The 13504-nt window shown below is 33.6% G+C and overlaps 1 protein-coding gene across 1 annotated transcript in view; it reads left to right on the plus strand.

Moving 5' to 3' along the window:
- The window catches only part of Sanbr (SANT and BTB domain regulator of CSR), a 48099-nt gene that overhangs the window by 12060 nt on the left and 22535 nt on the right, over positions 1-13504 (plus strand). Inside the window, exons 5-9 of the mRNA XM_026387211.1 lie at positions 1150-1388; positions 5463-5521; positions 7161-7321; positions 10634-10720; positions 10814-10924. Coding sequence (XP_026242996.1) covers positions 1150-1388; positions 5463-5521; positions 7161-7321; positions 10634-10720; positions 10814-10924 — 657 coding nt within the window. The remainder of the gene's footprint in view (positions 1-1149; positions 1389-5462; positions 5522-7160; positions 7322-10633; positions 10721-10813; positions 10925-13504) is intronic.

Below are 13504 nucleotides of genomic sequence, written 5' to 3' on the forward strand. Positions count from 1 at the left end.
AAAAAGCCACAGAAATTTTATGTTTAATTATAATAGTATTATCTATTTATATTTTGACCATAATTTCTTTGGAAGAGCTATTTATTTTAATTCTTATAACTGATAGAGCATTGATTATAATCCTTTTTTTCTGATAGCCCGGTCCAATTTTACATAAAATGTAATTTTTTTCTATCCAATTTTGTGAAGTTCAATTAAATACAATAAGTTCATATTGTAGTACAGTGCTTTCTTCCTATTTATTCTGTTCTCTTTGTAATGACATGAAGGCAGATTTGGATCACACTGATTTTTTTTTTTAAGTGATATGATTTTCAAAGAAAATAAAATCTAAGTATATATAATTGTTGAAGCTAAGTTTCTGATGCTTTATCTGAACTTATTAAAGTATTTTAAATATGTAAATACACTGTAGTCTTAAGAATCTTTTAACTACATTTATTAATGTACATTTCAGGAATGCCTAGAAGCACACTTTCTTGCTGTTAAAAATAACTAAGTAAGGGGCTGGGGTTGTAGCTCAGTGGTAGAGTTCTCATCTAGCATGTGTGAGGTCCTGGATTCAATCTTCAGCACCACATAAAGATAAATAAATAAAGGTATTGTGTCCATCTACAACTAAAAATATTTATTTAAAAAAAACAAAACTAAGTAAGCCATGGTAATTTGTAATTTGATTCTTCAATGAATACTTTTAGCTGCTTTTCCTTTTTCAAAAGTATGAACATTTTAATATTTAATTATTATTTCCCTTGCACACTCATAACCATGTAAAAGAACTATTTTAAGTTTATCACAAGAATTAAAACATATTACTTAATTTTTCTTTGGGAATTGGTATGATTTTTATAAACTTTGTTATATAATATATAATTTGAAATAAAATTTTAAACCATGTAAATTATTGGTCCCTTAGTAACAATATTTTTGTTTTATTAAATCAGTAGCCTACTAAAATTAGTTTTAATCTGATATAACCAGGTTAACAAGACATTTTTTAAAAATTCTGAACGTCAAAACACTAAAAAACTAATTTGTGGTCACAGTCTTCAAAAAATCTTGTTCTCATACCTCCACTAAATGTCAATATTCTTGGATCCTCTTCTAAAATTCTAATAATTTTATTTCTGTGTAACATTTTTTATGAAGGCCAAACATGGTGATCCATGTATGTGACGAAGGAAAAAACTTGAAAGAAGATTTTATTTGCCCACGAGATCTTTTGATATCAGAAATGAAGTACTTTGCTGAATATTTATCTATGGATGCCCAGCGCTGGGAAGAGGTGGACATTTCAGTTCATTGTGACGTTCATATTTTCAACTGGTTGATAAAATATGTTAAAAGAAACACTAAGGAGAATAAAGATTGTGAGATGCCCACTTTAGGTAAAAGAAAATTGTTGTTTATTTTTATGGTGAAATTTGTGTGTCACCTGGTAGTTCTTTCAGGCCAAAAGTGAAATGTAGAAAATTGTTTGAATATTAATATTTATGCTTTTATTATAGCAGCCTTTTGGTAAATTGATACCTCATATCTTTTTTTTAGAAATTTAGTTAAATTATAGTAAATTCTTGGCAAATTAATAGGTCTGTAGGTCAGCAGTTCTTTTTTTTTTTTTTAAAGAGAGAGAGAGAATTTTTTAATATTTATTTTTTAGTTTTCAGCGGACACAACATCTTTGTTTGTGTGTGGTGCTGAGGATCGAACCCGGGCCGCACTCACGCCAGGCGAGCGCGCTACCGCTTGAGCCACATCCCCTGCCCAGCAGTTCTTAATATATGACTTGTGGACAGTTGGGGTCCTGGAGACCCTTTTAAAAGATACACAAGATCAAAGCATAAAAATACCAAGGTGTTATTTATCTTTTTGTGTGTGTGTGTGTGTGTGTGTGTGTGTGTGTGTGTGTGTGAGAGAGAGAGAGAGAGAGAAAGGATTGCTCAAATGGTGCAAAAGCAGTGGTGAGCAAAACTGTTGGACCTTTATGCCAAGTCAAGATACAGGAACGAAACTGTAGTAGTAGTCATTGTTTTTAACACATACACTCATAGTTGAGCAAGGAAAAAAGCCCCGGTATGGTGGCACACGCATGTAATCCCAGTGCTCTGAAGGCTGAGGCAGGAGGATTGCGAGTTCAAAGCCAGCCTCAGCAAAAGTGAGGTGCTAAACAACTCAGTGAGATCCTGTCTCTAAATAAAATAGAAAAAAGGACTGGGGAAATGTGGCTCAGTGGTTGAGTGCTCCTGAGTTCGATTAATGGTACCAAAAAGGCGGGGGGGAATATAGATTCACTTAAGAATGTTCTTGATGAAGCAATAAAAATTATTTATTTTATTAAATCTCAACCCTTAACACACACCTTCTTTAATATTCTGTGTGGCTGGGTACAGTGAGGCACACCTGTAATCCTCACTACTCAGGAGGCTAAGGCAGGAGATTGCAAGTTTGAGGCCAACCTGGGCAACTTAACATGACCCTGTCTCAAAAAATAAAAAGAACTTGAGATGTAGTTCAGTGGTAGAGTGCTTCCATTGCACAAGGCCTTGGGTTCAATCCCTAGTGCTATTTAAAAAAAAAAAAAAATGTGTGATAGAAAAGGAAGTGTTCTCCTGCACCCCAGGGTATGATGATTGTCTTTAGGAAAAATACTTGTGCAATTCAGTCATGAACTAAACCAACTGCTTTTTAAAAGCAGAAAACCATTTTTAATTGAAAAAGCAACTGACAGAAATCATGATTATTTAGACTTAGGTATTTGGCAGATATTTTCTTGAGAATTAGCTAATTGCTTAAAGGAAAACATGTGTTTGTTGTCAGTGATAAAATCCAAACTTTCAAGCTGCGAATTAGAATTTAGGAAAGTTTATCTGTTTCTGTGTGCTTGACAGCTTCTCAATATTCAAAGATGTTTCTGATGAGATATGATTGGTGGTTATATTAATGAATGTGATTTTTTAAAATACATATTATAGAGTGAAATGTCTCACCAGTTAGCTAATATTTTCCGGGTGTCTACTACACAGTGTATTAAAAAAATCATTCATGGGTTTATGATCCAATCAGAGTACTAGATAAATTGTTTTGTTTTTTTTTAAAGAGAGAGAGAGAGAATTTTTTAAAATATTTATTTCTTTTTTAGTTCTCGGCAGACACAACATCTTTTTTTGTATGTGGTGCTGAGGATCGAACTCGGGCCTCACGCATGCCAGGCGAGCACGCTACCGCTTGAGCCACATCCCCAGCCCTAGATAAATTGTTTAACAGAGCAGAAAATGTTCGTTGATATGGTTTCAGATTCCATTGCAACTAACCCAGAAGAAACTACCACTCAGTAGATATTGGTGTGACATCAAAGAAGGTTACCCAAAAATTCAATGAAGAAATATATATGAGAATCTAGCTGTCTTCTATTAAGTCAGACATTTGTAAAAATGTCAAACAATGAAGCTCATCTCTCTACTTTTTTTATTTTGAAAAGTATAGTTATCTTTCACAAAAATATGTTAACATGTAATAGGTTTATAGTACTGCTCTTTTTAAATGAATAAAATAAATTTGTTAAAATTTTCTGTTTTCATAGTTTCTAATATGTGGAATATTGATGAATATAACCCACATAAACAGAAGCTCTTTATTTAGTATTGTGTTTTTGAGATCATAAAGGGGTTCTGAGACAGAAAATTTGAGACCCAATGTCCTCAATGATAGCAAAAATAACGATCTTTAATGGGAATAGACTCGTGTAGGAAGTCACACTTGCAGTTTAATAAAGTATTTCTGTATACTAGAGTTGCTATTTACAGCAGTATCATTTTTAAGCTCTTTTTATATTTTTTTTAGTTGTTGATCGACTTTTATGTATTTATTTATATGTAGTGCTGAGAATCGAACCCAGTGCCTCACACATAGCTAGGCAAGTGCTCTACCACTGAGCCACCACTTCATTATTAGAAAATAAGTCTATACTGACAGTATAAAATACAAGATTGCTAAATCAGAACCTTCAGCCAGAGTAGAGAGATTCTAAACCGTTCAGCTATGTATTTATGTATATGTGTATGAAATTAAAAAAAAATGTAGAGAGAAAAAAATGCTGTTTGAGCCTGGCGTGCTGGTGCACACTTGTAATCCCAGCAGATGGGAGGCTGAGGCAAGAAAATTGTAAATTCACAGCCAGCCTCAGCAACTTAGCAAGACCCTGAGCAACTCAGCAAGACCCTGTCTCTAAATAAAATACTAAAGAGGGCTGGGGATGTGGGTCAGTTGTTAAGGCCCTCTGGGTTCAATCCCTGGTATCAAAAAAAAAAAAAAATGCTGTTTGTTCCAGCATATTTACATATGTGAAAGAAATAGTGCAAAGCTAGTCATTCTGTTATCTTTGACTTTCAGTAAGTGGCTACAAATGTAAACTTTTATAAAAGCAGTTTTCATTATCATCATCAGGAAAAGTACTACATCTTAATACTTAAAAAGTACTTTAATCTCTAATAATCCAGCCACTGGTTCTTAACTGAAATGGTGTACATTACAATTTCCTGAAGAGCTTTTTCACCAGCTGCTTCCTCCTTTCACCATTTCCATTTGAGAACCATTAACCAGACTTCTTATTTAGGAAAAGATTGGAATGCTTACTTTAGTTATTGCCTAATACAAGAATGTTTTCTGGCACAAAAGAATTTAGAAGGATTGTTATAGTACTAGAATGGTAGCAAATCAGTTTTTCTTCTTAAATATACTTCATGGGGGATGGCAGGTTTATTGAAATTGTGTCAGGCAGCATCCCCATTTCCTTATCTGTATGCCCGAAAGCTCATTTAGTATGCCTCTAGGAAGTAACTTGAGTATTTCTGGAGTAGTAAATTTTTTATTAGCTTTCAGAATTTTTTTTTTTTTTTTGGCAGGGGTGGGGGTGGGAGTGGGGGTACTTAACCACTGAGCCACATCCCTAGTCCTATTTTGTATTTTATTTAGAGACAGGGTCTCACTGTTGCTGAGGCTGGTTTTGAATTCAAGATCCTCCTGCCTCAGCCTCCTGAGCCACTGTGATTACAAGCATGCACCACCATACCCAGCTTCAGAATTTTTTAAATTAAATATTCATTTATAACCAGCACTGAACTTCTTTTTTAAATAACTTCATAAATACCAAATGCTCTCATTAATTATTTTAAATATTTTCTCACTCTGACTTTTGCTTATGTCGTATCTTTAGTTGGAATCTTTGTACTTAATACAAATCTAATTCCAGGACAAAAATTACTGTGCATTTTCTGTATACTGTAAGTATTAACATTGAATTTTCTTTATTTTATGTACTTAAGCCTTATAGCGTAAGAAAGGTTAAATTAAATTGTTCTTACTAAAGTAACATCTTCTTTTAAGGAGAGAAGGAGCCTATTTTGAGGAGACTGAGATACAAATCAAAAGGAAATTTTAATATTTTTTCTTTTCTTTTTCTTTAGAGCCAGGAAATGTCATTTCAATTCTTATTTCCTCCGAATTTTTGAAAATGGATTCATTAGTAAGTATTAATTTTAAAAACTTCAAGAACTTCCCTTGAGGCTTTCCCCTCACCCCTATCTCTTCAAATGTCTGGAAAATTTTAGGACCTCTTACTAAAATAGTTGTTGTTAATTCAAGAGTGTAATTTTTTTTAACTTTTTAAGCTATTGATGGGCCTTTATTTATTTATTAATTTATATGTGGTGCTGAGGATCGAACCCAGTGCCTCACACATGCTAGGCAAGCACTCTACCACTGAGCCACAATCTCAGCCCACGAGTGTAATTTCATTAGAATAAATTGCACATTTGGAGATACTTTGTTCTGTTGGGAAAGGGTTAAGACAACTAGGTTTTTATGTGTTATGCTTATAAAGCAAGCAATTAATCCTCAAGAAGTAGCTCAGTGTTTTATTAGACGAAACTTTACCCCCAAAGGGGTTTGCCCTACCACCAAATTAAATGAAGCTTAATTGGAATATATTTGTTTTGCTATTGAAGTAATTTCATGTTTTGCTTATGTGTCTTTCATTTATGAAAGTGAATGAAGGGGCTGGGGTTGTGGCTCAGTGGTAGAGCGCTAGCCTAGCACAAGTGAGGCCCTGGGTTCAATCCTCAGCACCACATAAAAATAAATAAAGATATTTCTCCCAACTACAACTAAAAAAATAAATATATACTTTAAAAAAAAAAAGTGAATGAAGAACAATATCCAACTATTAAGTGCTGTGATTTTCTGTATCACAGGAGCTCATGACTATTGCTTAAGAGTAGCTGGTGAAAGATAAAAATACTATATGTGTACATACATATTTCAAGTTCTAATGTTAAATATATTTGTTTTTATTTTGTTTAATACATTTATTTTTCTTTCAAATAATTTTATATGTTTGTGGTTGATATTTTGTGGTTAATTTTTAAATAAATTTTGCTTTTAGCTTCTGGTAAAACTATATAGGACAGAATACACCTTTGCTATGGTTGGCAGAAGAGAAGTTTGATTAATTATTTGGAGTTTTACTAATTTTATTAGTTATAGTGTTCTTTCTACTTCTTAGCCTCTCCCTGTTCAACCAATTGGTATTATTTCAGAGAAAAGTTCCAGAACAAAAGTGAAGACTAACAGAGTCCTTACACTGAGTTTTGAAATATACATCCTAAAATATAATTTTTATGCTATTGGTAAAATATCTCAAAGAATAAGTGACTACTTCTCTTTGCTTTTAAAGTAAATAAATACACTTTAGGTTGCAAGGAGGGGAAGGAAGTCAGAGAGCAAATCTAACACAAGTAAGAAAGCCTTTAAGTGACTGAAGGTTTGGTTCTACTACCCCAAGAAATGGAGGCTTACAATTATAATGAAGTTTAACTAGAAAGTCACTTGTATGTATTTTACTCAAAGGTACAGAATTAAGGTTTATACCATACCTGCCACAACCATAAAAGGTACATTATTGTTTGAAATAGAAAAGGTTGAAAATAATGTTGCTAGGTTTGTCTGTGTGTTTACAAATTAAACCTGCTGGACCACATTGCAAGGGCAGATTAAACCAAATAGGCAAACCCAGTTAGTAAATAGAAATACATGGATTAGGCTTTTGATGAATTTGATGTTTGAAAGGTATGACATTATCATTTGTTCTATTCTGTGTTTTTTAGGTTGAACAGTGTATTCAATATTGCCACAAAAACATGAATGCCATAGTAGCTACCCCATGCAACATGAACTGTATTAATGCAAATCTTCTTACACGTATAGCTGATCTGTTCACACATGATGAAGTTGATGATTTAAAAGACAAAAAAGATAAGTTTAGAAGGTAAATTTAATTTTAAATCTAATGTTTCTATTAAATGAAATATGTCTGTTTAATTTTGGTGAAATTCTATTTTTAAAATATATTTTTAAATATATTTTTGTTTTAAGAGCCAGTGGCTTATAATTTTAAAAAATTAGTAATTATTTTGTATAATGAACATATAAACATATGGTTGTATTGAATTATGTTAAAATTATTAAGACAGGCTCTAGTATAAAAGGGGAAAGTGATATGAGATCTGCAGTAGCCATATTATTTAAGAGCTGTTGAGGTCATAGAAAGGAAGATATGCCTTGTTCTAGGTGTGAATAGAAGTAAGGGAGTGACATGATCTAATTTGTCTTAAGGGATCATTCTGGTTGCTATATGGAGATAGACTTTAGGGATATAAGAAGCAGTAGAATGCCTGCCTTGTATGCACAAGGCCTGGGTTCAATTCTCAGCACCACACACACACACAAAAAAAAAAAAAAAAAAAAAAAAACAGGAGACCCATTAGAAGGTTAGTGCAGTAGTCTGGGAAAAAATGAAAGAATTTGACTAGGGTAGAAGCAATGAAACTAGAAAGAAGTAGATTGGTTCAGTTCGTGTTATTAGAAAGATTTGACATATTTGTGAATTGGATGATGTGGGAAGAAAGAGAGATTTCCAGGATAATTAATAGGTTTTACCTTGAGCAACTACATGGATAGTAGTGCCATTAATGGAGAAAGGAAAGATTGGGGTAAGAGAAATCAAGAGTTAGATTTGGATTTTGAGGCTGTTTAATATACTTCTTGGACATTCAGATGGCATACAGGTGGATATTGAATTCATTAGTCTATATTTTAGGTCAGAGTTTAGGGCTTAAAATAGAAATTTGAGAGTATATGAGATTTAAATAACAGAACTGAATGAGATTTCCTAGCAAGAGACCACAATTAGTGTTTTTTGTACCCTGCTCAAGAACTCTTTGCCTACATGAAGGTGGTAAAGATAGCCTGTTTTTTCTGTTATTTGTCCTGAATTAGTTTTTTTTGTGTGTGTGGTATGAAATGGGGGTCAAGGTTCATTTTTTGCTCAACTAGATATTTAGTTGACAGACCACCAGAAAAGACCTTTTTTTCCTCACTGAATTGAAGTGTCACCTGTACGATAAATCAGGTTACTATTCATAAGGTCCATTTATAAGTTCTCCATTTTGTTCTATTGATCTGCCTGTCCTCTTGAATTAATTACAGTAGCCTTATAATAATTTTTGGTATTTTCCAGCTTTACCTTTCTTTAGATTGCTGTCTGGATATTTTAAGTCCTTTGCATTGCTATATAAATTTTATAATTAGCTTGTATTTTTCATATATGCACAAATCTGCTAGAATTTGGGGATTAATATTGAAACTATAGATGAATTGGGAAGAATTTAACATCTTAATATTAAGCCTTTTGGTCCATGAATATGATATAACCCTCTATTTCTTTGAGTCTTCTTTAACTTAATTCAGTAATTTCTTATTATCTTTGATGTAGAGAAATTTCCCTTTTTAATTAAAATTTCCAAATTATTTAATTTTTGATGCTATTGTAAATGCTGTTTTTACTTATTGTTAACAAGAGAGTGTTAATTAGAATACTCAGTATTTAGAGGTTCAACAGAGGAGAAGTAGCCTGTGAGGGACCTGAGAAGGAACCAGTGAAATAGAAGGAAAGGCAGAAGGAAAGAAAGTTTCAAAAGGAGGTACCAGGGCTGGGGATGTGGCTCAAATGGTAGCGCGCTCGCCTGGCATGCATGCGGCCCAGGTTGGATCCTCAGCTCCACATACAAACAAAGATGTTGTATCTGCCGAAAACTGAAAAATAAATATTAAAATTTTTTTTAAAAAAGGAGGTACCAATTAAGTGACCAAATGTGTGGGAATGCTATTTTGAGGTAGAGTAAGATAGAAACAGAAATGTGACCAATTAGATTTAGAAAAAAATTTTGCAGATATTTTGCTGTGAATGGCTGCTAAAAAAATTCAGCAGCAGATATTATGAATAGGTAGGCTGAAGAGAGAATATTTTTAAAGAAGGGACATACTGAACTTGTCATAGTGTGCATGCCTTGAATCACTGCTACTTGGGAAGCTGAAGCAAGAGAATCACAAGTTCAGGGCCAGCCTCAACAACTTAGTGAGAGCCTCAGCAATTTAACAAGACCATGTCTCAAAGAAAAAATAAAATAAAAAGGACTGGGGATGATGTAACTGAGTGTAAAGCACCACTGGGTTCGATCCTTAGTGCAAAATAAAGAGGAGTGGGCACTGAATCATGTTTATGTGCTGATCAGGATGATCCATTAAAGAGGAAGAAATGGATAATGCAGAAGATTATCCAAGAATTCAGTCCTTAAGGAGAATGATATAGAGTATTACACGTAATAATAAAGTAATTAACATTTATTTAATTCTTAACACTATACCTAGAACTCTTTAAAAACTATATCATTTAATCTTTTTTTTTTTTTAGAAGTAGTTGGACACAATACCTTTATTTATTTATTTTTATGTGGTGCTGAGGATCGAACCCAGGGCCTTGCGCGTAATAGACAAGCGCTCTACCTCTGAGCCACAATTCCAGCCCCTCATTTAATCTTTATAAAGTCTTATGAATTTATAATTATTAACCACATTTTATAGATAAGAAAAAAAGTTTCAGCAAAAGGAAGTTGCTAAAGATCTTATACCTAGCTGTGCACGGTGGCGCACACCTATGATCCCAGTGACTCTTGGAGGCTGAGACAGGAGAATCACAAATTCAGAGCCAGCCTCAACAATGGCAAGGCACTAAGCAACTCAGTGTGACCCTGTCTTTAAATAAAATATAAAAAAAGGGCTGGGGATGTGGCTCAGTGTTTGATTGCACCTAAGTTCAATCCTAGTACCAAAAAAAAAAAAAAAAAAAAAAGATCAAATACCTAGTTATTAATAGACTTGGATTGTTAAATTCTCAAAATATTTAATTTTGAATATTCTAATAACAAAGGAGAGAAGGAGAGGCACATATTTATCATCAGTCTTATTTTCAGATGAAAATAGATTCTTGATCAGGCAGTTGTCATTGTTAGGTTTATTTACTTAGAATACCAAAAATGTACTATAAACTCCCAGAGAGAGAGAAGCTTTAGAAATTTATTAATGTTATCATATATATATATATATATATATATATATATATATGTGTGTGTGTGTGTGTGTGTGTGTGTGTGTGTGTAAAACAGTGCTTATTGTTCTCACTATAAAATATTTTTATAAAGTAAATATAGATAATTAATTTTTGGTAATTTATTATTAATAGTAAACTTTTTTGTAAGAAGATTGAGAGACTGTTTGATCCTGAGTACTTGAATCCAGATTCTCGGAGTAATGCTGCAACATTATATAGGTAATGTTTTTCCTTTAGTATGACATATAATACAGCCATATTTCTTAATTTACTGTTTTTAAAAATAATTTTTCTATCTTCTTTGGGTTATAGATGCTGTTTGTGTAAGAAACTTTTAACAAAAGAAACAGAAAGAAGAATTTCTTGTGTTCCTGGAAAAATTAATGTCGATCGACATGGAAATATTATCTATGTTCACATAAGGTGCAGTGAAGATAAAATGAAGCTTTTCTGTGTGAATTTCTAGTATATTTATAAAAGTATAACTTCTTTCATAAGGAATAGGATAGTGTCTTTTCTGCATATGATACAACTTTGATTTAGAAAACAAAACAACGTTGTTGTAAAAACTACATTTTATTTTATTTTATTTTTAGGTGGACACAACATCTTTTATTTTTATGTAGTGCTGAGGATTGAACCCAGCGCCCATGCAGGCCAGGCGAGTGCGCTACCGCTTGAGCCACATCCTCAGCCCAAAGCTACATTTTATTTACTGGGCAAATTATATAGTGTCTTCAAACTTCAAAATGATAAAAATTTATTAATCTTTTTTTAAATATCTTTGTTTATTCATTTTTATATGGTGCTGAGGATCGAATCCAGGGCCTCACATGTGCAAGGCAAGCGCTCTGCCACTGAGCCACAATCCCAGCCCCAAATTATATTAATCTTGAAAGATATTCTGGTCAATGCCATTAAAATGATTTAGTTATCTGTATAAGTGTTATATTTTGGCTTCAAGTGAATTTTGGTGAATGAGAAAAATTAAGTTCAGAGTTTCCATAATCTATTTATTCTTCATAATTGGTCAGTATTCTATTAATATATATTTCATTAATGCATAATACCTATTGTCCTTTTTAAGTTTAACCCAAGTTCTCATTCTGAGTTGGAAGGGGGGTTGGTTGTAAATTGCTATAATCTCTTGGAAAAGCAGAAACTTTACAATGTATGTATTCTTTGACAACATCCTGCTGTTAGGAATTTATCTAATGTTGGCTTTGTGAAAGCATTTGATGAGAACACTTATTGCTATACGAAGTATTTTAGCTAGCCAAAAAAAAAAGAAACACCCAAATTATTAAAATATATATATATATCCATACTATAGTGTAGTATATAAAACATATCAATTCTTTTTTTTTTTTCTTTCTATGCTGGAGATGGAACCCAGGGCCTTACACAATCTAGGTAATTGCTCTACCACTAAGCTACATTCCCAGCCCCTCTAGTCAATTGTTAATGTGCAGACTTTAAGAATGTTGCAGAGCTGGGCATGGTGGTGCATGCCTGTAATCCCAACAGCTCAGGAGGCTGAGACAGGAGGATCATGAGCTCAAAGCCAGCCTCAGCAAAAGTGAGGTGCTAAGCAACTCAGTGAGACTCTGTCTCTAAATAAAATACAAAAATAGAGCTGGGGATGTGGCTCAGAGGTCAAGTGCCCCTGAGTTAAATCCCTGGAACCAAAAAGAAAGAATAATGTTGCAAAAATATATATACTTGCATAGAAAGTCATTAATGGTAAATTTTTGAAAATAGGGGAAAATAAAACTTCAAACATGTTCACTAAAATATTAACTGTGGTGTTATCTTTGAATGATAGTATTATGAATGACTTTAATTTTCTTTTTGCTTGTTCTTTTTCTGTATTAAAAATGTATAGCCTGGGGGCTGGAGATGTGGCTCAGCGGTAGCGCGCTCGCCTGGCATGCGTGTGGCCCGGGTTCGATCCTCAGCACCACATACCAACAAAGATGTTGTGTCCGCCAAGAACTAAAAAAAAAATAAATATTAAAAATTCTCTCTCTCTCTCTCTCCTCTCTCACTCTCTCTTTAAAAAAAAAAAAAATGTATAGCCTGGAGCTGGGGTGGTGGCTCAGTGGTCGAGTGCATCCCTGGCATGTGTGAGGTACTGGGTTGGATCCTTAGTACCACATAAAAATAAGTAAACAAAATAAAGGTATTGTGTCCATCTACAACTTAAAAATATATATATATAAATAGTCCTTCCAGGCAGAGTGGCACACACCTGTAATCCCAGCAGCTTGGGAGGCTGAGATGGAAGGATCACAAGTTCAAAGCCAGCCTCAGCAAAATCGAGGTGCTAAGCAACTCAGTGAGACCCTGTCTCTAAATAAAAATATGAAATAGGACTGAGGATGTGGCTCAGTGGTCCAGTGCCCCTGAGTTCAAACCCTGGTACCCCCCTCCCTCCCAAAAAGTGGATAGCCCTTTTATTTAAAAAAAAAAAAAACTGTATTACATTGTATATCTTAAACATCAAAACAGAAATACTGGGTAACACTTAATTTAACCTTAGTATTAGTAGCACAGTCAACTTTAAAATGTTTCCTTTTCTTTCAATACAATAATCAGTGAATCTATAGTTCTATAGCTAGAACTATCCTTGATCTTGTAATCCTTCTGCCTCAGCCTCCTGAGTTTCTGGTATTACAGGGATGGAACACCACACTTGGCCATGTATACATTTTAAAAATAGAGTCTTTAAGGGGCTGGGGTCATAGCTCAGTGGTAGAGTGCTTGCCTCGAATGGGTGAGGCTCTGGGTTCAATCCTCAGCACCATAAAAATAAATGAAAAATAAAGGCATTGTGTCCATCCTCAACTAAAAATATATTTTTTTAAATAGTATTTTTAAAAATACAGCTGGGGCTGTAGCTCGTGGCAGAGAACTTGCCTTAGACGTGGGAGGCATTGGGTTCCATTCTCAACACTACATAAAAAAAATACACAAATAAAATAAAGGCATGCTGTCCATCTA

The sequence above is a fragment of the Urocitellus parryii genome, chromosome 12 (assembly GCF_045843805.1).
Source record: "Urocitellus parryii isolate mUroPar1 chromosome 12, mUroPar1.hap1, whole genome shotgun sequence".
Taxonomy (NCBI): domain Eukaryota; kingdom Metazoa; phylum Chordata; class Mammalia; order Rodentia; family Sciuridae; genus Urocitellus; species Urocitellus parryii.